The sequence below is a fragment of the Gallinula chloropus genome (genome assembly GCF_964237585.1).
Source record: "Gallinula chloropus genome assembly, chromosome: 9".
Classification (NCBI taxonomy): domain Eukaryota; kingdom Metazoa; phylum Chordata; class Aves; order Gruiformes; family Rallidae; genus Gallinula; species Gallinula chloropus.
Window position 1 is genome coordinate 17,534,278 of NC_140094.1, and position 27,747 is coordinate 17,562,024.

The 27,747-nt window shown below is 48.3% G+C and overlaps 2 protein-coding genes across 2 annotated transcripts; one reads left to right on the forward strand and one right to left on the reverse strand.

Moving 5' to 3' along the window:
• Nucleotides 1–3,250: 3,250 nt before the first annotated feature.
• HACD3 (3-hydroxyacyl-CoA dehydratase 3) lies at nucleotides 3,251–12,055 on the forward strand (the record flags this gene model as incomplete). The annotated part of the gene is made up of 11 exons (XM_084268179.1): nucleotides 3,251–3,345; nucleotides 3,583–3,625; nucleotides 4,651–4,724; nucleotides 6,623–6,787; nucleotides 7,762–7,813; nucleotides 8,208–8,318; nucleotides 8,665–8,792; nucleotides 9,255–9,367; nucleotides 9,901–10,007; nucleotides 10,912–11,043; nucleotides 11,979–12,055. Exons 1-11 carry the CDS (start codon nucleotides 3,259–3,261, stop codon nucleotides 12,053–12,055), a joined length of 1,089 nt encoding a protein of 362 aa, XP_084124305.1. The 5' UTR covers nucleotides 3,251–3,258.
• Nucleotides 12,056–14,053: 1,998 nt separating this feature from the next.
• INTS14 (integrator complex subunit 14) lies at nucleotides 14,054–26,710 on the reverse strand. Its single transcript, XM_084268231.1, has 12 exons — nucleotides 26,662–26,710; nucleotides 25,887–26,150; nucleotides 24,434–24,541; nucleotides 22,552–22,707; nucleotides 20,787–20,905; nucleotides 20,214–20,356; nucleotides 17,901–17,993; nucleotides 16,710–16,854; nucleotides 16,261–16,394; nucleotides 16,029–16,147; nucleotides 15,594–15,659; nucleotides 14,054–14,691 (listed from the first exon to the last, which is right to left on the reverse strand). The coding sequence occupies exons 2-12, from the start codon at nucleotides 26,106–26,108 to the stop codon at nucleotides 14,440–14,442; spliced, it is 1,557 nt and encodes a 518-aa protein (XP_084124357.1). The 5' UTR covers nucleotides 26,109–26,150; nucleotides 26,662–26,710; the 3' UTR covers nucleotides 14,054–14,439.
• Nucleotides 26,711–27,747: the final 1,037 nt, after the last annotated feature.

Below are 27,747 nucleotides of genomic sequence, written 5' to 3' on the forward strand. Positions count from 1 at the left end.
TGAACAGTGCTCTGCTCAGCTCATGTCAATACTGAACCAGAAAACTCTCATCTTAATATGAGGGAAGAAAAATCTTTTCTCCACTTACGCCCAGATGCTGGTATGTCTTAACCCAACCTACTTCTCACACTCCCCTCACAAGGAAAGAGATAGAAAATGAAGAGCAGCAGACTTTAAAGGGCAAACAATAGCGAGAGCTGCCACCCAGCAAGGTGACGTTTGGCCAGGGTAAGGCGAGGATCTGTCTCCCAGGAGATCGCTGCAGGATCTCTACCGCAGCCACCTTCTCCCAAGTGAAGCGTTTCAGCATTTCACTTCCACCTGCCAGCACCCGGCTAAGAGACCGCCCCGTCCCGCAGCCCAGCAGCTCCGGGGACCCGCCGGCACTACCGCACCGTAGGAACGGCTCGTACCCACAGGGTGCGCCGGCGCGGCAGGCCGAGCCTCTGCGGGGTGAACGGCCACGGGCCTGCCCGTGCCGCCGAGGCCGCAGGAAGCGGGCAGACCCCGGGGGGCCTCCAGCGCCGGGGGCAGCGGGCAGGCCTGGCCGGGGGCGGAAAGCCAGGCCGCCCCGGGGCAAGCCGCCGCCGCCGCCTCCTCCCGCCCCACCAGGTATCAGTAGCTCCCCCCGAGACGGCAGGAGCGGCCCCGCTCCCCGGAGGGCGCCTCCCGCGGGAACCCCGAGCCTCACGATGCTCCTCACCCACCCCGCTACTCACGGCGCTCCGCGGCGGCGGCGATGCTGCCGAGCCGCCCCGCCGGGCCGCTTCCGCTTCCGCCAGGAGGGGCCGCCGGGCAGAGCGAAGGAGGGGGGCAGCGCCCCCTGTAGGAGGGGAGGAAATGCCGCCGCCCTCGCTTCAGCCGCACAGCGGGGTACGGGCGAGGGCGCCGCCTGCCGCACGGGAGGACTACGAGGAGCCAAGGGCTGGGGACGAGCAGCGGGACAGGCGCCGACACAGGGACGGACACACGGACACTGCCCCGTGCGCGCGGCTCGGGCCACGCAAGCCCCAGGGATCCCAGAGTTTCAAAAATCAGCTCCTTTCCCGCTCAAAGAGCTGGCGCTGACAGGCTCCCCTCTGCTAACAGCACGCCTGCTGCCCGGGGCACCCACAGGCTGCCGGGCAGTGAACCCCCAGCAGAGTGTCGATACATTCGGCTTTGCAAACCAAACCCACTTCTCGTAAAGCACAGGCAGCTTTGATCACAGAATCACACACTGGGCTGGGTTGGGAGGGACCCCAAGGAGCACAGAGCTCCAACCCCCTGCCACAGGCAGGGACACCAACCTCCAGGCCTGGAGCTACACAAGCCTGCCCAGGGCCCCATCCAACCTGGCCTTGAACACCCCCAGGGATGGGGCACCCACCCCCTCTCTGGGCAGCCTGTTCCAGCCCCTCACCACTCTCTCTGGAAAGAACTTCCCCCTAATATCTAATCTAACCCTTCCAACCTTCAGCTTTGATCCATTCTCCCTTGTCCTGCCATTGTCTACCCTTTAACAAGCTGATTCCCCTCCTGTTTGTATGTTCCCTTCAGGTACTGGAAGGCTGCAATGAGCTCCCCCCACAGCCTTCTCTTCTCTAGGCTGAACAAGCCCAGCTCCCTCAGCCTCTCTTCATATAGGAGGTGCTCCAGCCCATCTTCGTGGCCTCCTCTGATCCGCTATGAACCAAGAAAAATCACTTTGCCACAGGTGCCCCTGCTTCAATGCATGCACAGGTAGCAGACCCAGATCACACACAGACCCAACAGCTGTTTTTCCCACACCATCTGCTCAGCACCATCTACCCACGCAGTGCCCCCAGGCTGTTGGACCCTAAAGGGTACATGGCGTTTGCGTTTTAAAATAAAGCAGCCCAGCAACTATTGCTACAGCTGGCCCATCCCTCTGCAGTGGCTTTGCAGCCTCAGGGGTTTGGCAGGGGTTGGAAATCCTCTGTTCAGAACCAGGCTGGGGCGTGGAGCTGCTGCCTCTTACCAGCACAAAGAGATTTGCATGGAAAACCCTCTGTGGGAGCAGGAGAAACTGCCCTGGAGCTGGGAGGGAAAGGTTGTGCTGAGCTGGGGAGGGTGGGTTTTTCCCCCTCACCCTTGTGTGAGCCGCTGAGGGAATGAGGGGTGGCCATTTGAAAGGGCACCAGAATCAGCACTGCCCCTTACCAGCAAAGTCTTGGGGTATGTAATCACAGTGCCCCAGTTGAAAAAGGCTGGGGTATGTGGTAAGTAGGCTACTGAAGGCATGGGATTTTCTGTACTTTTACCAGCCCATGCCTCCGTTATGGCTACAATGGCTCGAGCAGCTCTCCACACCCTTGCAGGCTGCCCTCAGTGATGACCCGCAGCACAGAGGAAGGCCAGGTCAGCACCAAGGGGAACTCAGACGGATTCATGGCAGGGATTCATTTTAGGGATCTGAGAACACACAGTAAAAAGCTGCCAAGAAGGCCTGAAAGCCAGAGGTGCCCCAAAGGCGCCCCAACCCAAGATGTTCTCTCACCCAGCTTGCTGCTACCACAGCAAACACAGGCAGAATCACACAATCACTGACTGACTGGGTTGGAAAAGACCTTTAAGATCAAGTCCAACCGTTCGTGTCCTCTACTAAACTGTATCTCTAGGTACCTCAACTGTTAAACACATCCAGGGTCGGTGACTCAGCCCCCTCCCTGGGCAGCCTGTGCCACAGCCCCACAACTCTTTCAGGGAAGAACTTTTCCCTCACATCTGAGCTGACCCTGCCCTGGGGCAGCTTGAGCCCATTGCCCCTTGTCCCATCTCCTGTCCCCTGGCTGAAGAGACCATCGCCCACCTCTCTGCACCCTCCTGTCAGGTCAGTGGAGGTGGGGAGGTCTCCCCTCAGCCTCCTCTTCTCCAGGCTGAACGCCCCCAGCTCCCTCAGCCGCTCCTCACAGGATTTGCCCTCCAGCGCCAGAGGCGGCACCTCTGAGGCGGGCGGCCACCGGCACGGGGACGCGAGAGGCGGCACGCGGCCTGCACACACATACAGGGTCCCGGGAGGGGCGCAGGGGGGAGTGGGGGTCGCACCGAGCCCTACTCGGGACCCCGGGAGGAGCTCCGGGACACAAACCGACCCGCTCACTGGGGGACGGACCCGACCACGGCAGCGTCCCCGCTGTGCGCAGGCGCAGTAGCACCACCCCCCCCTCCTCACCCTCCCCACCCCCGCCCCGCCGGGGCAGCGGGACTCTGTGCGCAGGCGCGCGGGAGCCCCCGGCCGCCTCGGGCGCGCGCGCCATGGCGGGCCCCAGCCTGCGGCCGCACGTGCACTGGGCGCAGCGGCACCGCGAGCTCTACCTGCGCGTGGAGCTGAGTGACGTGCAGGTACCGGAGCGCGCGGCCACGCCCCCTGTCCCCCCCCTCCCCCGGGGGGTGACCCGGCCTTGGACCCCGGCGGGGGCTCCGGGGCTTTGCGGGCGGGCGTGGGGCTGGGAGGTTTAACGGGGGGGGGGGACACACACACGGGACGGGGGGACACGGGACTCGCCGCGGGGCTCGGCGCCGCGGTTGCCGGGCGTGCGGCGCGGGCGCGGTGCCTTAACTCGTCTGCCCCCCCTGCAGAACCCGGACGTCGCCATCACCGACAACGTGCTGCATTTCAGAGGTACGGGGCGCCATCCCGGGGGGTGGGGTGTCCATGTGAGGGACTCCCGCAAAGCCTGACCCGCCCCGCGAAGCGTGAGCCTCGGCGGGAGACCCCCCCCGGGTCCCGGGCGCGTCCATCCTCGCAGCCCGGCTCTAGCGCCGGTAGCGGGGTGTCTCTTATCTCGTATGACAAACCCCGCGGCCTCCCCGTATTTAAATAGCGGCGGCATTTCCCTATGTCTTCGCTCTCCTGTGTCAACTGACGCCCGGAGATAACTCGGGGCAGCTCTTCCTTTCACAAAGCCCTTGTTTGCGGCCGTTATCGCAGCTCCGCATCGGGAACCAGCGCTCGATTTGAAAGGTAAAGCAGATCTTGTCCCAAAACCCGGCTTTGCCTCAGCCGGGCAGCTGCCTGGCGCAGCACCGTGGAGCTCGGCGTGGGCTGGTGTGCATGGGCTGCACCAGGGATACACCGGAGCCGGTTTTATTTGGGTTTTTTCTCATTTATTTGGTGGTTTTCTTGAAGGTGAGTTCTTTGGGAAGTGCTGCCTTCCCCCCCCTGCGAGCTGCAGGCCATTCGATAGCGCCTTGTTGGGTGTTGGCATTCACCTTGGGATCAGTTTTCGGTGGCACAAGGGTGGAAATTGGACTCTTTTATCCCTTCCAGGGATAAAACTTCTGTATGCGGAAAGCAGGAGATGAACACACCCTCCTGCCATGGGGACAGGACTCCCCACGTCTGGCTCCGATTCACCCACGGAGACCGGCTGTCCCTGGGTTGCTCACTCAGCAGTGTGAGAGCTGGATCCCCTGAAAGCCATCTGGTTCAAGCAACCTTTTGGTCCCCTCTTTTTGGGGACCCTTCTCCAGTGCTACGCAGAGTTGTAGTAGCAGCAGCTGCGCCTTCGAGCAATGTTTTGGGGTGTTTTGTGTGGGGTGGGGGAAACACCATAAATAACCGCTGAATATTTGTGTGTAGTGTCCAGGTGGGGCTGGTAAAACTGGCCAGGACCTTCCTACCAACTGTTCATTCTTGTCTTGCAGCTCAGGGTCATGGTGCCAAAGGGGACAACATCTACGAATTTCAGATCGAGTTCCTAGAACCGGTTGAGCCTAAAGTAGGTATTTTGGCTTTTCTAAGTAAAGTTCACGGTCTGCTGTGTGGGTTTTCCTGGTGACTCGGTGTCAGAGCTCAGCCACCGTCCTGCTGTCATGCAAATCACCTCCCCAGAGCTAGTGTTTGCATGGGTCAGCTTCAGCAGGGCTGGGCCCTTCCGTGTATCCGCTGGTAAATAGTCGCTGTGCACTTGTTTTTAAAGGATGGTGGCCCTGCCTGTGGCAGGGGGTTGGAACTGTATGATCCTTGGGGTCCCTTCCAACCAGACCAGTACATGATTCTATGTTCTAAAGCAGCAAAATAATGGGAGAACACATTGTCTGACGCAGCCTTGATGGGAGATCAGGGGAACACGGCTGCAGAGTGTGAGTGTGGTGGTTGCTGGGTGCTTCTGGGTCCCAACAAAAGAAAAGTGATGAGAACTGGTGCTTCTGCCTTGTGTGGGTTTCCTCAGTTGTCAGTACAGATACTCTGTGCCTTGTATTGCAAAATCTTTTCTTAATCGCAGTTGGAGTTGGAGAGGAGAGCTTGGCTGGAAGAGCAGCCCCTCCATGGTGGTTGCAGGTGGTTGTAAAGTCTGTCTTTACCTCTCAGAGCTGTTTGGGGCACAGGAAAACTCTGGGCTCTAGGATTTCTGCTGCTAAATCCTTGCTGGCTGTAAGGGATAGCTGTGCTCAGACTGGGAACCCCCGTTCACCTCCACCGCTTCCATGAAGGTGGAGAGTGCTGGAGGGTTGTTAGCGGGCAGGTTCCTTGTCTGGCTCCTACCAGGTATGGAGTGGCAGACAGTCAACATCTCTTGGCTCTGGGATCCTGTCACCAGTCTGTCCTCTGTCCTGCAAAGCAGCAGCTGCCTGCGTGGGGAGAAGTACCTGCTGGAGCCTGTCCCCCGTGCTGCCAGGTGTGGGCTGTGCAGGGAGCCAGGCCTGAAAGACAAGCCCTTGTCTCTGTAGAGCCGTCTCCTTCCCAAAATCTGGTCGCTCTGAGTCACCGTGGAGGGGCTGGAGGAGAATCGGCTCCCTAGAATCCTGCAGATGGTCAGGACTGGGAAGTACTGCAGCCCAGGGCTTTCTCTTTCAGCTTTGATGTGCACCTTGTAGGGCTGGCTAGCAGCAAGAGATGGAGTGTCTGACAGGCAAGGGCCAGGCTGTTGTAGCTGTAAATTATAACTAAAACCTTCACATGTCCTTGGAGCATCTGGACAGCCTTGACAGAGCAGTGCTGGTGTAATGGGTGCAGTTCAGTGTCGTTCATGGCTCTTCTGTATCAGCTTAAGCTGGTTTGAGAGGCACTCTCCTGCTGAGCACCCTGGCCTAGGCTGGACGTGCGGAGGGGTGTGATGGTACCACCAAGGGTGGGCACCCAAGGTGACAGTGCTATGGCTGCAAGGGTGGAGAGGCTCTGGGGTGGTGTTACGTAGCTGCCATGGAGAGAGACATTGTGGGGTGCTGGTGACCATGCTGACAGGTCTGTCAGCTCACCATTGTCTCCGTGTGTTTCCTTAGGCTGTAAGTTCTTCCTCGCTGTAGTAGTTGTCACATGGGTCCCTGTTCTGGATGCATACCTGTGGCTGATAGCAGCGTTACTTTTACTGCTGGCTACAGGAAGTGGTAAATGGGAGATGGTCTAATGCCAGGATCATGGGTTCAGCCTAGGCAGCCTAGTGGTGAGGCACAGTGGTGCTGTGTGGTACCAGCAGGCTCTCAGACTCCTTATCAAGTCCTACAGCCCTCTTCAACCGGGCTGCCCTTTGCTTCCATGCCTTGGGCACCAGAGACAAGTGCTGCAGCAGTCCATGTCATCCCTACCTCCCTGAGCAGGAGAGCCTGGCTATCAGCTCGAGCCCAGAGCTTGTTTCTCAGGACTTTGCCTGATGTGTGCTCCTGTGTCTGCCCTCAGCCTGTGTGCAGGGTGACTCAAAGGCAGCTGAACATCACTGTGCAGAAGAAAGAGAGTAACTGGTGGGAGAGGCTCACCAAGCAGGAGAAGCGCCCGCTCTTCCTCGCGCCCGACTTCGACCGCTGGTTAGATGAATCGGATGCTGAAATGGAGCTGAAGGAGAAGGTCAGTCCTGTGGGTGTGTGTGGCTTGTCCTGCCAAAGCACAGCAAGGGGAGCTCTTTCCCTGCGCATGAGCCTGTGTTCTTTTACCTGGAGCTGTCTGCCCTGCTGATGGTGCCTGCTGGTTCATACAGATCCCACACAGAGCTGGTTAAAGGGATTCAGAAACAAGCAGACTCCTGGCTAGGAGAGCACGAAGCTGAGTGGGCAGCTGTGCTGGCTCAGAGCTAGCCAGGGTCTCCAGCCGAAGCCTCACAGCCCTTGCCCAGTGTCTTCGCAGCCCCATGTCCTGATCCACATGACAGTTGGTATTAATGTGCCATATGGAGCCCAGGGATGCCAGTCCTGGGATTTCTAAGGCTCTTTCCCAAGCCCCGACGGTGCATTCCCACCATCTGGAAAGCTCAAGCAGCTTATTGCAGTGGGGAGGTGTGAGACCTGCTTGGGAAGGACTCAAACAGGCCAGGCTTCTGCAAATCTGTTTTACAGCAACTGCTGCCCCGTTCCCCTTCACTTCCCCATTCCCCTCTGGAGCCACAGAGCTTAGCTCAGAGGAGAAAGGGCTGCTGCAGTGCCAGGAGCCAGAGGCAGCGGTGAAGGGCAGGTAGAGAGCCAGAGCTGGATGTTCTCAGTTCCCTTCAGGGCACTGGTGAGTTGTGAAAAGTTTTAAGGAACAGCTCTGAGAACCAGTAATAGCTGAGAATTAACACACAAAAAAGCAGGCTTTTTCAGCAAAAGCAGCTAATTAGTAGAGTAAAATAAATAGCAAAGGCAGGATAACTAGTGAATACCCTCTAGCTTTTACCATACTGTAATTTTTGGATGATGAATGGGCTGTTTTATGCAGGTGAGAATTTAAACCCTCTAGCAACTGGCTGCTTGGCTGAGTTTTAAACCCGCTAGCTTTGCAGTAGTATAGTTAACAAATCACTTGCTAATTACAGTAACAGTCTTTAAAACCTTATCCTTCATCTTAAGGAAGAAGAAAAGATTAACAAAATGAAAATAGAATCCAGAGTCCCAAAAGACCGTAAGTAACCATATGTTTTTAGTGTGTAAGGTGGGGTTTGGAAAGCTCCTGTTGCTCTTGTGTGCAAAGCTCAGCTCTTAACAGAGTAATTTTGGCTGGCTTTGGTGCGTCTTAGAGGTGGATGTTTGTCTCAAGAGCTGCTGAGAAAAAAAGGGGGGGTGCAGTTTGCAAGGAATTAAAAAAAAAATCAGACTAGCAAGACTTGAGTTCTAGGAGATGGTGGGAAAAGCAGGCAGAGCCCATAGTGCTCACAGCAACCCTTCTATCACCATCAGCAGCTTCCCTTTTTCTGGTAAGCTTTAGTCACATAGGAAACCTGGTTTGCAGCTCCACTCCTTGCAGAAGTGTTACCGTTGTACTCTGCTCACCTGATGTGTTTATTATTGATTTTTAGCTTTCAAACACCTGAAGAAGGGATACTTGGTCATGTATAATCTCGTACAGTTTTTGGGATTCTCTTGGATTTTTGTGAACATGACAGTACGACTGTTCATCTTAGGAAAAGGCAAGTAATAAGGGCTATTTTATTTACACTGGGGGGTTATTTTGGGGTTTTAGTGTTGTTTTTCATACTTTCTAACCAGTGACATCAAAAGGAAGGTGGTTTTTTTGGTACAGTAATAGCTGAAATAGCTCGTGATCCCTCTCTGTGTGGCACAGAGCACTTGAGCAGTGATTTGATTAAGTGCTGTGTGACTTCAGGGTAAGGCTTATAAGGAAGCCACACAATTACACATGATGTTTTTTGAAATACAACTGGAATCCTGTTACCAAAACCTACCCTGCTGCACCAGCTTCCTGAACATGGAAATTCATCTGTTCTCTACAGTGGTTTTTCCCTTGTCTTTCAGATTCCTTCTACGACACATTTCACACTATTGCTGACATGATGTATTTCTGTCAGACCCTGGCATTGATGGAGATCGTCAATTCACTCATAGGATTAGTCAGATCACCGCTGGTACCTGCTGTAATGCAGGTAATATTTTAAAGATCTTTTTTTTTTTCCTCCTGCTTAAAGTAAATCTATTTTACACACGTGTTGAGACTCTAAAATAACTGATGCAACCTCACTGGGGTAGGACTGGAGAATATGTTATCCAGAAGGGAGGAATTTGTGCTTCCCAGCCTTAGCTTCTCCCATCACCCATGGGAGACACTGGGCAAGAACAAAAGCAAGCAGCAGCTGATTAAAAGCACAGGATTTTGGTTTGGTTCCAGTGTCTTTTTTATCCTGGTTGTTTGGGCTGTGCACTAAGATGGGGATAGATGGGTCCCTTGGATTGTCCCTGAATGCAGAGTAAAACACATGCTCACAGTCGCTGCTCAGCGTATGTTTTGGGCACGAAGAGTAAATACCCTGCATGTCTCTGACAGCAAGGATTTGCTTTTTCTTTTGATGAAGAGTGTGACTGTTCCTTAATTTGTTTTTTTTAAACAGATATTTGGAAGAAACTTTATTTTGTTTGTTGTCCTTGGAAGCTTAGAGGAAATGCAGAGCAAACCTGTCGTCTTCTTCATATTTTATTTCTGGAGCATCATTGAGCTATTCAGGTGTGTGGGGTTATTCTTCTAGCAGATGTGTACAGGATGATGTGGTTGTTCCCAATAACTCTTTAAAGATTATTTTGATGTTGGAAAGAGCAGCTGTAGTGCATTGGCCCCAGCAGTTAAAATCTCCTTTAGTTGTGGACTGTCACAGCCTTCCCAGGTTGCTCCCTCTGCCAAAAGCTGGACAAGGCTAGAGGCTGAAAATAATACTGCCCTGAGCCTAGGAGGACCTGTTGTGGATTTCCATTGTGAAGTGAGCTGCACTGTGCTGCTTCTCTTTCAAAAGAAGCATTTGAAAGGTTTCTTTATTAGGCAAGCCAGGCAGTCACCTTTATATGGTCAGAATAGCCTTAGTTCTGTAAGCTCCCAAATAAAGGTGTGTCCATCGTGATGCATAGGAACAATATTTGGAATATTCTTGTGTCTCTTAGGAATTATATTGACTGTTCTATACAGCAGAGCCATGCCAGATTAATTCTAGTAGCAGTTTCCATTTTAAAGAGCATCTGTTTCTTTTCACACTGAATTGGTTTTAGGTATCCATATTACATGCTTTCATGCATTGGTATTGAGTGGAAACCACTAACCTGGCTCCGGTACACTGCCTGGATCCCTCTCTACCCTTTAGGAGGCTTGGCAGAAGGTATGTCCAAAAAAAGACAGTTTGATAAACAACAAAGTCAAGGCTGGGCTAATAACTCAAAAATGGAGTTGGCTGCTGGGCTAGAAAATAGTAGAGTAGAAGGACAGATAAATAGATCTGAACCAAATGTAAGTGGGTTTGTGTTTCTTACCAAATGGAGTATGGTTCTTTTCCATTTGATGTGTGAAGTTTTCCTTTTGGGCAGTGGGGAGGAAAGTAAAGGCAGCAGAAGGTTATGTGAATAAATGGACCTGGAGCACGCCGCGGGCAGCGCGGGACAGCGCTGCTCACGTCCCGTTTACTTGGGTTCGCTTGCTGGACCCCACTGGGTCAGCCTGAGCTCAGCACCAGCTCCAAGATCTTGACTTTATCTTCCAAATCATTGGGCAGGACAGGGAGGGGCTGATTCTTCTTCTGAAAGCAGCGTAGCCTGTTCAGAGATGGGCATGGTGCTTCCCAGATAAGGCTCTGCTCCCTTGCTGCTCTGAACTCTTCTGTCTTAACCAATCTGGATTATTTTACGTTTTTATCTATTCAAGAAGCATATCAGTGCTGTAAGAAAGGTGGTGTAATCATACCTGCCAGAACGTGTTTGTGTGAGCCAGGAGCAGACTTGGGCATTGCCCAACTCCAAGCACAGGCCAGATGATTCTTGTTTTGTTGCTGTGCCTGTTTCTGCCTGGGAAATGCAGCTGGCATGAACTCTGCAGGCTCCCACTGGGTACAAGGATGGTGCCTCTACTTCCCATCATACTGCGTGTTATTTTTGATAAAACAGCTTTAAAATTGGTGTAACTAATGAGAGCTACCAAGTAAAAAGGGAGTGTCCTGAAAATGTTGGTGTGGGATGGGCAATTGTATATTTAATCTGTGTGTGGTAACGATGGTGGCCTTCTGCTTTCAGCTGTCTGTATCATTCAATCCATTCCAATCTTCAGTGAAACAGGGAAATTCAGTCTGGGATTGCCAAATCCACTGAACGTCACCATCCAGTTTTCATTTTTGCTTCAAATATACCTTATAGCCTTGTTTTTAGGTAAGATACTTAATTGTATTTCTCTCTATTGATATAAAAAGGCTGGTTTCCTCTGAATATTTTTTGAAGAAAATTAAATTCCTGCATTCTTGGGGATCCTGGCAACACAAAACTGCTTGAGGTTAAGTCTTACCCTTATTGCTTGTTGATGTGTATTTGTCAGAGCAGGAGGGGAACACACCTACAAGTAGCACTGATTAGCCCCCCCACCATAGAGAAGGTCTTGGGAACAAGTTGACATCATCTACTATCCCTTGTCTTAAAAGAATAATTTTTACATCTATTTATAACCTCTGTGTGCTTAATTTCACCTTTTCCATGGTATTTGAGCTTTGGAATGATTTAGTGGAAAGCTAAATGTAATTCCACATGGAAGCAATGTCTAACTAAGCTGCATTGTAATCACCAGTGCAACATGAAGTCAGATTTTTCCTGGAAACAGTATAAAAAGCTCTTTACATAGTAGAGTATTGAAAGAAGAACGGTGCTTGATATGTAATTAGGTATTTAAATAGTATGCACACCCGGTATGTCTGGGTATCTGGAATCCAACTGAGAATTTTAAGCTGAATTTCCCTAGATTTCTCCCTTTCACAGACATTGCTTAAAGAATATCTCAAAGCGAGTTTCACTCTCAAATCCCTCTTTGATTATTCCCCAGCTCTGCACAGGGGTGTTGTAACTTTCAAAAAGCAACAAACCCAACTTTCTGAGCAGCCCTGTACCAAACAGGCTGTGCAGCAACAACTGCCTCACCCAGCAAGAAAGAAAACTTGCGTTATCTTTCAGTGTGTTACACACCCTTAAACCATGGCTTTTATTCTGTGTGGTGGTTGGTTTGGGTTTTGTTGTTGTATTTTTTTTTAATCTGAGACAGCCAGCTAGTGTTAAAAAGATGCAGTAATGTCCTACCTAAACAGTTTGTTCTTTTCCAGGGGTGTTTATAAACTTCCGCCATCTCTACAAGCAAAGGAAACAGCACCTTGGACCAAAGAAGAGGAAGATGAAGTAAAGGAGGACTGCAGTGCTTTCTTACCTTGCTTATCTCAGTGACAAAGATAAGCCCTCTAATTCTTAGGGTTTTCCCCCACTGTAATGTAAAGGATTTTGTAAAATGAAATGATCACGCTCGAGTTCATGATTCCATAGTGAATTCAGGTAACATTCCCACCTCCTGTGTTCTGTTCCCTTTCAATCACTGTGCATGCCATTCACTGTGCAACATTTAAACCTGTATCCTGTCAAGCACCATGTTAGAAATCCTCTTATCTGCATATAATATGCTTATAAACAGTGGAGCAGCACTAAATAGGAATAGTCTTTATCTTTTAATTGGGTATTTGCTCTTTCAATATTGCATGCAGATAGGGCTTCTGATGTCAGGATATACTGTTAGCTGGCCTGTGCCGTTCCTAGGGCGCATCCTGACGGCAGGAGGAGCAGCCTGAGACTGCTGTGAACAGTGGGCATTTACTATTTAATGGTTGGGGTAATCTTGCTCAGCACATAGCCCCTTTCCTGCAGCATCCTGACGCAGCAGAATTAAAACTGGGAGTTGCTAATGTGGATTTAAATGTTACCAACTTACGTCTGTTTGTAGTTTAGGCTTAACAGGAGTGCTGTGTGGATCCTGCCGTTCCTGCAGCCACACATCCTCGTCCAGTCACTGGGGACAGGAGGCTGTCACTCTGGCAGGGTCAGAAACGCTTTCCTGGTTGGCAGTGCAAACACTGAAATGTAAGAAAATGAGGAAACATGGGTACCAGCTTAGTCCTGGCAAGCAAACACACCCCATCCCGCCCACGCAGTGGGAAAACTGATGGGAGACTGGGCTGTAGGTCCTGTACCCAGAGCCTTCAGCAAGGCAGTCAGATGGCCTTTCTACGCTGAGGGTGCAGTGTGTGTGCTCTGCTGCCTGGCCCTGGTGGGGTGGAGGAGTAGGTCAAACAAACCCTGTATCCTTTTGGTAGCATGTATGAGATCTCAGTACGGGACATCCCTTCCCTCTGTGCCTGCTTTAACCAACAACAAACCAGAGACACTCCCCCCACGCTCCAGGCTTTCTTACCTGGGAAGCTGTTTCAGTTGGCTTAATTCCAGCATGCCCTTCACACCTAGGCTCCTGAGGTTAATTCCAGACCCTGCAGGCCTCCTTGATCCACTTGAGAAAACACAGGAAGTTTGCCCTAAACCCTCCTGTGGTTATGAACAGGCTGCTGCCCAGAAGCTGCCCCTGCTCCCAGGGCACTGCAGAGCAATGCCAGCAATCCAGAGCAGGCACCAAAGCTGAGATTAGCTCAGTGCCATGTTACTACTTGTCTTCTTCTACTGTAAAACAATCTGCATCCTCCAGAAAATGATTTTCTATACTAAAGGTTAACAAACAGTTTACTGTTTGTGATACAGACCCAGTGATTGTTGCTGTAAAGGAAGGGAAATAAGGTTATGAGGAGAGTCTGTCAAAAAGCTGGTACAAGCTCCACGCTGCGTTTCACAAATTGTGTCCTGTTGAGAAGAGGCACGAGTCTTTCCAGATAATTGAGAGAGCAGCTTACTTTACTCAGGACAGTGGAGTATTGGTCACACACTTGATATTTCACTACAGCACACACTGTACCTATATTTGAATTGTATCAAAGGATTGAACTAGCTGAGGAGTGGAACAGCAAGGATTGCTTTCATACTTTATTTCTCCACTGGGCATTTAAACTTCTGTTCTGAAATCGATATGTATTCATACATGGTATTTCTCAGTGAAATCGTGGTACCTAGTGCAAGCTGTCATGGATCTTACACTACTGAGTTTTAGTCCTTCAGAAAGAATGTGTTTCTATTAATAAAGATTTATGACCAAATTTTGCTTTAGTTCAGTTGTTCTTTCCCTGAACACAAGAAGTTGTGTCATTTCTTATTTAATTCTCATGATAAATGAAGGTTGATCCTTCACCACATCCAGGGTTTGGGCCGTACAGTTGCTGTGAGAACACAACAAATCCAACTTAAATTTTCATGAAGAATTACTCTTTATTATTACACAAATAAAAAACACACCTCCCCAGATTAAGTTGCTTTCATAAGCACTGCACTGCCAGCGCTACCTCTCGTTGTGGCAGCAGAGATTGGCTTCCAAGTTGGACATAAGATCAGTGACAGCACCCTGACATCAGCTGCATATCTCATCTTGCACAAGGATTCTTGCACGTGTTTTCTTTGGACTAATCAAGTCTGTGTCTAAAGTAACAATAGCTGCCATTCAGGATACTTTAACTAGTGCGTTCAGTCATTTTGAGAAGAAGTTCTCCAAATGGTAATTAAAAAAGGCCCTAGAAAGAAAACAGGACAAGAAAGTTTGAACCACTCGAGTCTTCAGCTATAGAAGTTCCCAAACCAGAGACTTCACATTCTTTCAGTGCTGCTACTGGAAAAGTCTGTCTGCAGCGGAGCGATGTTCTGATCGTAGGCAGCATATTCTGATGCTCCTGTACTTGCCACTTTGAGCTGCTGGGCAGCATGTGTGAGCTGAAAGGCTGCATCAGGATGAGCTGTGTCAGGAAGGAGGGTGCACTCCCGCTCCAGCATGTCTGCCACGCCTTTCAGGAGCTCCAAAAAGCCAAAGGCCAGAGCTGCCTTCCGTAAACGGTTAAGTTCCTGCAAAGAAGGACAAGTTTTAAAGTCACTGTAAGTCTTTATGTAAAACATGTTTTCATGCTTTTTTTTTTTTAAAGGCAAGCTTACAGAGGAAAAGAACCTGAGTGATCTGTACAGCTGCTGGAAACCGCTTGGCTGCTCGTGAGATAATGCTTCAGGGCAGAAGATCACAGTGGCACAACTAAACAGCTGTTTTTTTCCTTGATCCCTTCCTATGGATCTCCACTTCTCTCCTCTGTGCCTTCAGAGGGGGTGGCCTCTGACTTGGGGTTCACTGACCTCTGCCTTTAACCACAGCATCCCCCAGAATGTATATACATTGATTTTTCTTCACTGTACGCTGATGAGCACTTGCATTTGGGCAGGATATTCATTCTGGAAGTGTCCAGGGGCTACAATAACAAACTGCTTTAGCTCTTGGCTTACAAGAGGAGCAACAATTACTTCCAGCTACAGGCCAGATTATGGATTATTATGATGTGGCCAAATGCACCTGGAATTTTGTACTTTCCTTTCAGTTGCAGAAAAAACTTAGGAGGGATTTTCAGACTCTCATCATCTGCATTCCTTTTCCTCTCAGTTTATTTCTGCCTGGACAACAGCATAAAATCTGGAAAGAAGTTCAAGATAAACTAGCAGAGATCATGAGGGACACCTGTAAACATGATATGTCCGTGCTGCCCTGCCAGAGAACATGGTGGCAGGGAAACCAGACCCCTTGTCCCACCTTAACTCATCTGTAACCCAGAGCCAGGATGTCTCCTTTACAGAACCCCGTATGTTTTTGCAGAGCCCCTACAAGCTCGCACAGAACATACCACCACCACAGGCACTATGTGTTCCTCTGTCACATTCATTCACCACTACGGATCAAACTTGATTCAGCCTGAAATGTTACTCACTTTATAGAAGGTTTGAGTTTTTTCAGGGAGTTTCCTTGCATTTCTCAAGATCTTCTGTACATCTGTCTGCAGAAAAGAAGAAAACCATTTTCAAAAAGTCTTCACAACTCCTGGGGAAGCTGCAGAAAAAACCCTCAACTCTTTATTGATAAATCCTGATGACTGGCAAGACTGCAGCTCACAAAGGCTGAAACATAAATGGCAATTATGCTAAATCCAATAAACTTAAGCCAGATGCTACACTGGAGACACGGCTTTCATTAAACAAGCTATGCTTTCTGATTGCATTTTAATCATGACATTTTAAAGAGGCAGTGTTTAGAAAAATGAAAGAAAAGCAATAAAACCACTACATTAAACGGGCAAGACACACACAGGCACCACTTTGCTGGCTACCACTGATCAAAGCATCAAGTCCAAAACCTGTCTCATCACCTGGAGGCCGCTTGGTTTAATCCACACAGTGACATTCTGTGCGTAACTGCGCTTGTTCTTGGGCTGCAAGGGGAAAGGGCTCTTATTGTCATCCTCTCCATAAGGGTTTTCTTTTGCATCTGGTGGGCAGGAAGAAAATAAAACCCACTTAACAACTAAGATTTGGCAAAGTCATTTGGACAAGGAAACAGTGAATATCTAAGAGTTAATTCAAACTGAGTGTGAGCAGTACCTGAAATAGGTCCAAGCTGTGCCATCTTCCCGAGCCACGGAAGGGGCTCAGGGCCAGGTTCAAAGAGTGACATCATGAGGTTTGATTTTTTCTTGCTGTCAGCTTGTGAATAGAGCATTCCATACCACTCTGGCCTGTCAAAAAGAGCAAATTCATAGAATTCATAGAATTGTAGGGGTTGGAAGGGACCTCAAGAGATCATCAGGTCCAACTCCCCTGCCAAAGGCTGAAAATCTTCCACCCCTCTTTGCCTAGAATTTGCCCCCCTCCCACTGTGTGGAGGCTTGTTATTTGCAATTTATACTGGCAGAAACATATCCACAATTAAAAATCCACAGCTTTGTCTAGCAGCACAGAGTTCTGTAGAGTATAGATATAAATAAACATAATTTATAAATAAAGTATAAATGAGCAAAGTAGATTTTTCAGGCATATAGCCAGCTCCATACCCCAGCTGGACGACAGCCACCATGCCTTCCACTTTCAGGCTGCCATGTAATAAAACACAGAAGTTGGGGATTTTCCCAGCAATCTGATTAGCTGAATTCTCATCTTCGGTGTCATCTGTGATCCCAGGTCCCACCTCATCACCTTCTGGGGAAGAAAGAACGCAGAGAGACAACGTAAGAATCAATTCAAACACATCAGTTCTATTTTCATACCACCACCCCCTATCCTCTGCTGTGCAAGAGTCAATGCTTTTGTAGAAGGAACAGCTGGGTTAATGAACTTTTGGGGCAAAGTGGCACTATAACGATACATAAATATTCAGCTGCAACCTACTCACAAAACAGAGTTACCAAAAAAAAGTGGAAAGAAAACCTCAGCTTTGAAAACCTAGAAGTGAAATGAGATGGCACCAAGAGCCTGGCACCAAATACAGGGCTGCTTCTGAATCAAAGGCATCCTGAATTACCAGTCCTCCTCCCCTCCCATGCAATTTAGGGTCGTTATGAGAAATGTACTACGTTTTAGCAGCCAGAATATAGCTGTGAATTAACTGTTAATATCTTCTCAGGTGAAAGGCCCAGCAGGAAGAGTGTTAATACAGAGATGAAAGCATATCCTGAGCTTTCATCCTTTTTTACCAAGAGGAATCTCACTTTCTCTTTGCTCCACTCCAAGGCCACAACAAAAGGAAAGGGGAAGTCCTATTTATCACAGGCTGATGCACTCAAGTAGCTGCAAGCCCATGATATGCTTACCCATCCTTGAAGCCTACGCCAGTCATTGGTATAGATACATATATACTTGGCCCCAGTGAGCAGCAATGAATGCTGAAGTACAGCTGAGCAATTCAGCTGTCATTTTCAGATGAGATTTTTCACAACAACACATCATTCCATGAACCCATTAGGAGCAAGATGACACTAAACATTCATCTTGCACCACATAGTTCATGGTCCATAGCTAATTTTAGTGTTAAGTTTAGCATGTTCTATTAATAATGATGCCATGAGGACACCATTTCCTCTATGAACCTCAAGGTTTTCATTTCAATGTAGTCATGCAAACATTTCTTTAGAGACATCTGGCATTTTCATACAGCATAAAATTTGTGCTTCCAGCCACAACCACAACAGACATTACAACAGGAAAGCCTAAAGCAGTGTTTGCTACAAGAAACAAAACTTGCTCACCTCTGTTAAGTGCAATGGGCAGTACCAAGTGTCTGGACAGGACAGGAGGGCTAGAAATATCAGCTATATCAACAAACCCAACAATTTCTAGATCTGGGGGGACACAACAGGTTTAAATCAGATTTGGAAACAGCTGAAATGTAGTCAGACTCAGTTTAACATCACAGCTTCTTACACCACTAAGTTTTCTGAAGCAGTACCCAGGGGTAGCTCAACAGAGCCCCAACCCTGACTGGGGTGTCAGGGTGTTCATAAGATACAAACATTCACACACAGTACCATGACACTTGAAGATGAGAACATCACTTTCATCACACACATACTGCTGTCTGTGAACCGTGTTCCTGAAGAAATGCACATTGTTTTTTACACCATACCCACCCAAATAATTGCCATTTTATAAATTCAGAAGGAGAGAAAACAAAGGACTAACCCAAACCTACTGGCTTCAAACTGGCATCACAGAACCTGCAGGAATCCCCATCAACACTCTGGCAGGGTTAGCCCCAATGGGACCTGTTCCCAGGACTACAAAGACTGAGTTGTGGTTCTGGAGTTTAATATGCCCAAAGTTTAAATGCTGCTCCATCTCACACAGAGTTGTGGGCATTTGCTGGTAAAAGATTGAGGCAGACACGTTTTTCATGCTCAGCCTTGTCTGATTTCCTCCCTGATTTCTTGGCTGCAAGAAATGCTGTATTGGGTCTGTGTGTCTCAGCCATGGGAGGGGTTTGGTGGCTTGGGACTGGCCTTTGACCAGCTCTGCACTGGCAGTGGAGTACAGAGTGTCTGCTTTGTGCACTCTTCCCTACATGAAGATGGTAACACTTGGTGTGCTCCAGCTATGGACCCAGGTCCATACGTGGATGGCACAATTAAAAATTCAGTCCATTTCCAAGCAGTACTGCAGCTGGAACTGGGCACAGAGGCTGCTCCTGGAGAGCACAAGGGAAGATCCTGGCCCAAAGGCAATTCAACTGATCTTCCTCACATCTGAACAAGGAACACTCGATTAAAGCCATGGAGGAATTCAGGGGTGAGCACACCACATGCTGCACTTTAATGTACTCAGAACAAAATTTCCTTCCTGCCAAATTCCCACCCTTGGAATGACAGGAGGAATTTTATGACTGAACACAACACAACACAACACAAAGCCTCCCTTGTCAAGACACGCTGCACCTTCTTTCTCTCTGCCTTTGCTATTTCAGTGCAGAGGCACTCAGTCCTGTTTCAACAACAGGCAGCTACAAAGAGGTGATCACACCCCAAATGGGAAATGTTTTTTCTCTTGCATAGTTCAAAAAACCCCAAACAAATCAAGCTGATCTTGCTGGCAGTAAGTTAGGGGTTGCAGTTTACTTCCTTGCAGAATTTTACCACTATCATGTCTTTATCCACACACAAGCTGGGTGCATTTTGTTGATGAACACAGCAATAAAAAGGAAGTCTCCAGGAAAGATCCAGGGAATGAAAGGAAATGAAAGGACATCTGGGCCTACGATCTGAGTCACTCTGGGGTGTCACTGAGGGTGCCAACCTCATGAGCCACTGCACTTTTCCACCTGGCTGGAAAGAACACCCAAAATAAATATGGCCATGTGCACTGCTGAGGAACTGAGAGTAAATCTGATGCTGCAGTTCAAATGTAATTCTTAAGGCAAAGCAGTGACAGTGAATTCTCCCCAAGAAGTGTGCCCAAGTCACAGGCACAGGCTATCTACTCACTACTTGCTGTTCAGGGGTGCAGTGCTCAGTAACAAAGGTTGAGAAAGGTTTTATTTGTGCAGATTTTAAAAATAACTGTGTATTGGTGAGAAGTGCCAGGCTGATGAACTATAAAGACAGAGATGTCACAAATCTCACCCTTTACGTGTGCTGCCTCATGAATTCTCCTCAATTCCAGTCCTAGCGGATTCCTTGAAGAACCCTCCAGAAGATGCTAGTGTGTTTCACCTGATATGGCAGCTGCAGCATAAGAAGCAGCCCTTTCTCCAACACATTCCCTGTAAAGCTTATAAGGGTATTCACAGAAAGCAGCCTGTGGCTGTCTTCAGCCCCTGCCCTGAAAAACCAGCACCCTGAGCTTTGAAAGTGCCTCTGCCCTGCTCCAGTGCTCTTACCAGGTACACAGAGCTGAAACAGGACAATGTTCTTGTCCCTGGGTGCCACATACACAAAAAAATTACACAGTCAGAGCCTGATCCTCATGGAGAGAAAGTGGATGAAACAGCAGCTGTACAGGGTAAGAGGTGGTAGCAAAAAGGTAGAAATCAAGTGGATTTAATTAAAAAGTAATCAAAGATTCTTTACCTGTGTTAATTGCTTTAGGGATGGGGTCTATTTCCTCATCTATAATGAAGGGTTCTGGTCTGGGAAATACTTGCACGTCAGATGTTAAGTGGCCGCACTTGAGAACAGCATGGAATGGTGTGTAAGCCAGGTCTATCAGCTTTCTAGAACACAATCAGTCATTATTAAAGAAAATATAATATTAGCAAATGAAAATTGTCTAAAGCACACTAACTAAGCTTCCAAAACACTGGGAGTTTTACTACATTTTATTCAATAGTTCTAGCTTTGCTAAATTACAAAAGAAAGCAGCATATTATCACACTGATGGCAAACTAACAATAATTGTGCAAATTAGTTGTCTTTGATCTGCCAATCATAAACAGATGCTATGGTTTGGTTGTATAATAATTCAAATAAATATTGACCTTAACCAGTGAAGGTCACGATGAAAATACAGTTAATAAGACCATAAACTAAAGGGAAAAAAAAAAAGGTTAATTAGAGCACTCCACATCAGATTTCTCATTATATTTGGATCCCTTCACAGATACTAACTGGAAACCATCACAAATTATCTACAAGTCTACTAACCCAAACATCGACTGTACATTCTTCAGGCAAAGGGGCCCATCAATGGTAAAAATCTGCCCTTCCCCATTGTTTAAATCTATGAGCCGCTCCAGGCAGTCCAGGGAATCTGTGCTTTGAAGCTGTAAAGAAAACAAAGTTTAATGTTTTGTGTTTCCCTTTTAGTCTCTTTTGACCAACCAGAATGTTTTCAGAAAAGATGCAAAACACAGCAAGAAGCATCTGAGTGGATGCTACCAAGATTTTTTGTTATCTCACTCCTTGCAGCCACAAAGATGATCAGAGGACTGAGGCAGCTCCCCTATGGAGAGGGGCTGAGGGAGCTGGGCTTGTTCAGCCTGGAGAAGGCTGTGGGAGGACCTCATTGCAGCCTTCCCATCCCTGAAGGGAGCAGAGGAACAGGAGAGGAATCAGCTTGTTGAAGGGCAGAGACTGGCAGGAGAAGGAGGAAAGGTTTAGATAAGATATTAGGGGGGAGTTCTTTACAGAGAGAATGGTGAAGGGCGGAACAGGCTGCCCAGAGAGGGGGTGGGTGCCCCATCCCTGGGGGTGTTCAAGGCCGGGTTGGATGGGGCCCTGGGCAACCTTGTGTAGATCCAGGCCTGGAGGTTGGTGGCCCTGCCTGTGGCAGGGGGGCTGGAACTCTGTGATCCCTGGAGTTCCTTCCAACACAGACCATTCTACGATTCCTTTCCAAATAGACCACTGTGCCTGGTCTTCCAGGAAATGCAGTCCTCATCTCCCATTTATATGAGACTGGGTGCAGCATTTGGCCTAGTAACAAACAATCCCAGAATGCCTCCAGTTGGAAGGAATCCATCAGGATCATTGAGGCCAACTCCCAATACATCACTTTATCCTGTTAGGTTCTGCTTCAAAAACAGCCTTAAGCAAGCAAAAGTCCCAGAAACTCTTTGAGAGCACAGAAAGCCCTTAAACAGTTCAAGGTTTTACTGGTAATGCTACATTCCCAGCTCCTTCAGGATAGTATCATTTTTAGGAGGGAGGGCAGATATAATGCTTGTGAAAACATCTAAACTTATCAGTAAAAGATTTATTTTAAACAGTTTCACAATTATCCTGATGTGTGGACAACGCTTCAACCCATCAACTTAATCAAGAGGATCATCCTTGATAGATACCTTGAAGCTGAAATATCTATTGGAGGCCTAAGAGAAAAACTTCTGTGACAGGCAGAGTAACATGGGTGTCAAGTCAAAAGCAAGGCTGTTAAAAAAACCTGATCTAAGGAACTTTATAGGGGTTTGGTTTTAAACATTTTTGATTCAGCAGAATTCTAATGACTGTGAAGGCTTTTAAAGCTGAGAGTTTCAAAGGTACCTGAAGAGAACAAAAATAGTCACTGTTCCTTCAAAACTAAGGGAAGTTGGTTTGAACACTGGCTTAGAGACTCTAACATTTCACTCACCCAGATTTTTACGTAAAGCTAGTGTTGTCTTCAGTGTTTGGCATCTTTGCAATAGAAGTAATTTACTCAAAGAGTTTTTAATTGTACAGAAAGAGACATGATTTATAAAGATTATGATAATAATGCAATAGTAGTAGATAATAATAGTGCAACAATACACTTTTTAAAAGATACTACAGGTCTATCTCACCAAATAACCAACACTAAGCAACGGAACGTCAATTAAACTTTAAAACTACACACAAGAACAGCAAAGTATGTTTTGTGCTGGCCTGATCACTAGTTTAAAGAACAATAATCATCCAGAGTAAGAAAGAAGGTACATGCTAAAGACATCACCTCTTCGAGATTTGCCATGCACATGACATACAGCTTGGATGGGAAGGGGAAAGGCAGCGGAAAGCGGTTGCTCTCGCTTCGCTGGTTGTGAGTAGCCAGTGAGTGCCGTAGGGAGCCTCTGCCGATGCCCAAGCAGCCGTCAGTGACCAGGACAACCTGGAATGGAGGAGGACAGGGCTGCATTTACAGGTAAAAACACATTTCTTTCTGCCAACACAGAAAGCAGCATGCACTGTGGCACTGAAAACTCCCTGCTGGTGTGGCAGTGGATTTCCACCACTGAGCTCGGAAAGAACTGAGTAAAACTTCCAGCAGCGGGTTCCTAAATGAGAAAGGGAAGATTTATCCACTGTAATTTGAACTGTGTGCATGGGAAACACATATTTTCCTGTAATTAGGTAATTGCACTAAAATACAAAGTTTCACAGCCAGAAACACACTCCCCTGTGCATAAATGTGGCCACTTTCAAGTGAAGAGTGACCATACAGCCAAAAAAAGCTGCCTGCTGCTGAGGGACACAAGCTTTATTGTCAGATGGAAGATAAAGCCCATTTCTTCTGCTGAATCTGGAGGACAACACAACTTCCACCCCAAGCCACAGAAATGCAATACTAATTCCCCTAACTCTACACAAATTGCAGTATGCTCACATTTTGCAGCAGATGTATTAGAGCAAAAGTAAGCATTTTTCCATTCAGTTGCACATCCAAAGCCTCTCCTTGCAGAAACCTACACTAATAGGTTATACTGAATAACAGAACTATTTAAGATCCAGTCACTTCCAGAGTAGTAAATCAGCTGCTCTTTCAACACCTCACAGTGCCATCAGGCCTTATTTTTGGCTGTGAAGTAAGGAAAATCAGATGCTATTGAAACTGAATGTGTATCTGCTACATCCAGATTTGTATTCTCTCTTCATTCTCAATCTCTCATTTTCACAGTCTCTTCAGTCCGCACCTGAACTGTTGCTCACCAGTAACGTTGTTCATTATTCCAAGATTCTGCACAGTACATTCCCTGCTGCCTTTCATCATCCCATCACCTGAAGTTCCAGTGAAATGAGCCATGGCACAAATGAGAGACCAAACTGCTGAAGTCTGATTTATGCTTGGTTTTTACATCTTCCTAGTACTTTACATTTACCAAGTACCTGTTATCCTTGTTAGATTCTGAAGCACTGCCTAGCCAGTACACCTCTCTCCTTTTTCTCCTTAAGGAACGCAGCTTGAGACATTTCCTTAGCTCACTGAGCCACAACATTTCTGAACTTAAATCCTAATGCAAAGACTAACAGGCTCTTCGGTGTCTCAGAAAATTGGGGGCTAAAAGCAGTCTTTGCTGTAAGAGGCAGAAAATTCAGAAGGCTGAGAGCTGCAAGGGCTGAACAGTGTGTGAGCAGACACATGCCAAATGACTCATCAGGGAAAGAAGAGAGATCAGAACACACTTGGCAGCAGTCTCGTGCTGCTGCTTGAGACCTGGAGCTGTTACACGTCCTGGAAACCATCAGGTACAGGAAGAGAAAGGTTATGGAACATGGGACTTCACACTTTCCAAACCCACTGAGGCTCCTGAGACTGAAGACTGCATCCAGCTCAAATGCTAAGCCTCCAAAACAGAGCTCCTGGGCCACATTTTATAACCCACTCCATTACAGGAACACACTGGACAAGAAGCAGCTTATTTTTTTGCTGCTGAATATTTTAATAAAGATCATGTTCATGCTCCAGGTACACACAAAACTCTAATTCTTTGCCTTCCTGTAGCACTTGCATGCCTGAGAGTATTCAGAGTTTCCAAATTACCTTTCCATTTCCATCTGCAACTTACAGGGAGCACTAAGCATACGCCAGACCCTCAGAGCAGTGAAATCAGTTGTACCTGGCAAGGAATTGCTGCACCCCATTCCTGCTGGACAATGTTGCAAACCCCCAGCAGCGCTGACTCCAAGCAGGTTTTGTCATAATCATCCATGTTACTGAGGGCTTCCTGTAAAGACAAAAGGCACTGTCATTGCTGGGTGAAATACCACTGCCAGGAAACACAGAAAAGTCATTCACAGTTCTGAGGGAAGTCAGTGTATTTGCTTTGTATTCTAAGACAATGGAAAGTGCTGTGCTCTTCTAAGTGACCTGCAAAGTTTAGGGGCAAAAAAAGAGGAAAGGAAAGAAAAAAAGAAAGATACAAGAAATAGTGAATGATATTGTGAGAAAACAAATGAAAGCTGATTCTGAAGGAGCAGTAATATTAAAAGCAGAGCTTTTTGGGAGAAAAAAAACCCCTCTGCATGTCTCAAAGAAATCCAAAATTTAAATAATGTCTAACACAAAACACTTAGAAAATCCACCCAGGTGTCAAAGTAACTATAACTTCTTAGATTCCAAAAGTAGGTCACAAGGAGCTGATCTTACAAAAACTCTTTGGGAGAGTGACAGAATCCAAAACTCATGTTCACATTGTGTTTCTCCAACCCTAAGCCAGCTTTTCTTAAGATGAAAAAGTCACACTTAGCATCGTAAGATCGGTGCAGTTGTAAAACTAACACACTAGAGGAGCTTGGCTGGATTCTTGGTTTTCAGAAATTCCTCAAACGAACTCAGGGAGGGGAAAACAAAGCAAAGAGAATGTGCTGGCATTCATCTGCTGAAATGCAAACACAACAGAGAATATCTTTTAAAATCTGCATGTCACAAGACCGACAGAGCTAAAACATGTGGCAGTAACGTATCATTTCTTCCTGGTATTACATATGATAACTAAATAGACATGTACATTTTTTAGTGGCTTCAGAGACTTTCAGTGCCTTACTGCACTCATACAAAATTCCTTTCTTGGCCTTTTTCCTTCCCCAACTTCCCATCACATCTGTGAGACCTCAAATCACTTTATTCACATTCTCACCCTGCTTCAACCATTACCTACTCTTAAAAGTGCCTTCTCTTTACCAAATCACTTGACTCAAAACCTCACTGAACAGTCCTGTCTGCTGCATCGTTTATCAAGAGCAAATCAACAACCACAGACACAAACATGAACATCATAGAACCACTATCATTGTTTAGAGTTTCATCAGGCAGCCCTTTCCTCCACCCCCATTTTTAACTTAATTAACCATACTGGTGGTTACCTGCAAACATGTGATGGGTGGAAGGGCAAAATGTCTCAATAAGTAAAAGAAATAAGGATAAAACCCTCAATTCAAGACATTGTGCATGGGACAACAAGAAATCACACAGTTTCACTGTCATTCTGAAACATGTGTGGGTTTCTTGCTTGGGTTGTTGGGTTTTTTCCATGTTGCCAACTTATTGGCTTTGTGTTCCATGCACCCTACCTGGAGCGTGTTGTAATCTCTCGTGAAGGGCACCATCAGCTCCCAGAGCGATGAAAACACCACCAAGGCTGTGAACTCCAGCTTGTAATTGGTTGCCATGTGCTCAAAGAGCATGGTGAGGCCATGGACAGCCAAGTGTTTCCGCTGGTACTCCTCAGAGCCCTCCACTGACACGGGCCGTGTCATGGAGAGCGACACGTCCATCACCACCACCGTCGGCATGATGAGCTGCTCCTCTCAGCTACCGGCCTGGAGAACAGTGATCTGCTGCGTGGTGGGGGGAAGAAGAAAAGCCACACGTCGTTACTGAAGCTGTGGTTACAAGGTGACATGGAATCACAGGATGGCTGGCACTGGAAGGGGCCTTAAAGATCAGCAAGATCCAATCCCCCCCCCCCGCCCCCCCCCGCCATGGAGTGGGACAGCTCTCACTAGACCACGTCTAGTGGCCCTCTCACAGGAGCCAGCAGGGGAAGTAACGATTGCCCTTCTGCCCCCAAATTCGGCCAACAGAGCTGCTGCCGTGTCACACACCGGCTGGAAAGGCCTAGAGGCGGCGAGTGTGGCCCAGGCTGAGCTTCTGTGGGGGAAGGGAACAACAGGGGCACCCCGAGGAGAGGCCGGGGAACCAGCGGCAGCCAGCCCTCCCCTCCACCCCCCCAAGCCCTTCTCCTCAGCGAGGGCCGAGATGCAGCCCCGCCGGGGACAGCTCGGGACTTTTCGGAGAGTCCGCGGGGACTGAGAGCAGAGGGGGAAGGGAAAAGGAGCTGCTCACCCCCAGCCCGCCGCGCCGCCATGGGTCCGTCGCAGAAACCGTTCCCCCCGGAACGCCGCGGCCGAGGCGGGAAGGGGCCGGGCCTAGCTCCCGGGCCCGGCCTCCTCACGGGAGGGTTTTGGCGGCGCCGGCGGTGCGTTCGGCGGGGGAACCACGTCCGCGGTTTCCACAGCGCTGCTGTGGGGAGGAACCGCCGCGGCTCAGAAGTCTGCTGGGCGCAGCGAACGGTTTGTGAAAGAGTCTCCCAGTCTCTCTCCTCCGAGCTGCGCGTGGGGATGTAAGGGTGGGGGGGTTCTGTGCGCGCCGCAGCGCAGCAGATGGACCCCTGCACACCTCCCCAGTCACCGCTCTAGGATGATCGTATAATCCTCTTCGAACTCCCCTCCAATACCTCTGATGATGGCATTTTTACACCCGTGAAATCTTTGGCCAGACACCTTGTGACACCTTCCCTTGCAGAGCTGCGCCACACCAGTGCGAACCAGTTACCGACACCATTCACCTGTTGCGCTGCCAGCAAGGGACTGGGCCTGTGGCATCCCTCTGCCCCTGCCATCCCCGTGAGGAGCTGAGGGATGTTTCCACCAGAGAGTGAGCTTTAAATCTCCCTCTGACATTGGCAAGTACTCTCACACCGTGCCAAAAGCCAGCAGAGATGTTTGTCTGGTCTGTCAGCCATACACGGTGCCTCAAAATGAAGCCAGATGCAAGTTGGCTCGTTTGAACGATCACTCAACGCAGAGGAGCGCTGTGATTTATCCCCTCTGCTCTCTTCTGTAGCTGCTGTGACTATGATACGTGTCTCACAGGTGGTGCCTTCACCTGGTTGTTTGTAATGGAGGCAGTCCCCTGCCCTCATGCTGAGGATAATCTAGAGTAGCAGGAAAAGATATTGGCTTCAGAGAGAGACCCAAATCTATACAATACTATTTAATCTTCTTAGGGACTGCAGGTATTAAACTAGATTGGTTGTTCCTCCAGTAATATGCCCTTCACGTCTGACCCTCTCTTGTATTAGAACTCCACTAGCAGAGCCAGTGTGAAAATGGGATCATTCGCATCTGCCTCTCCCTGCAACAGCATCAC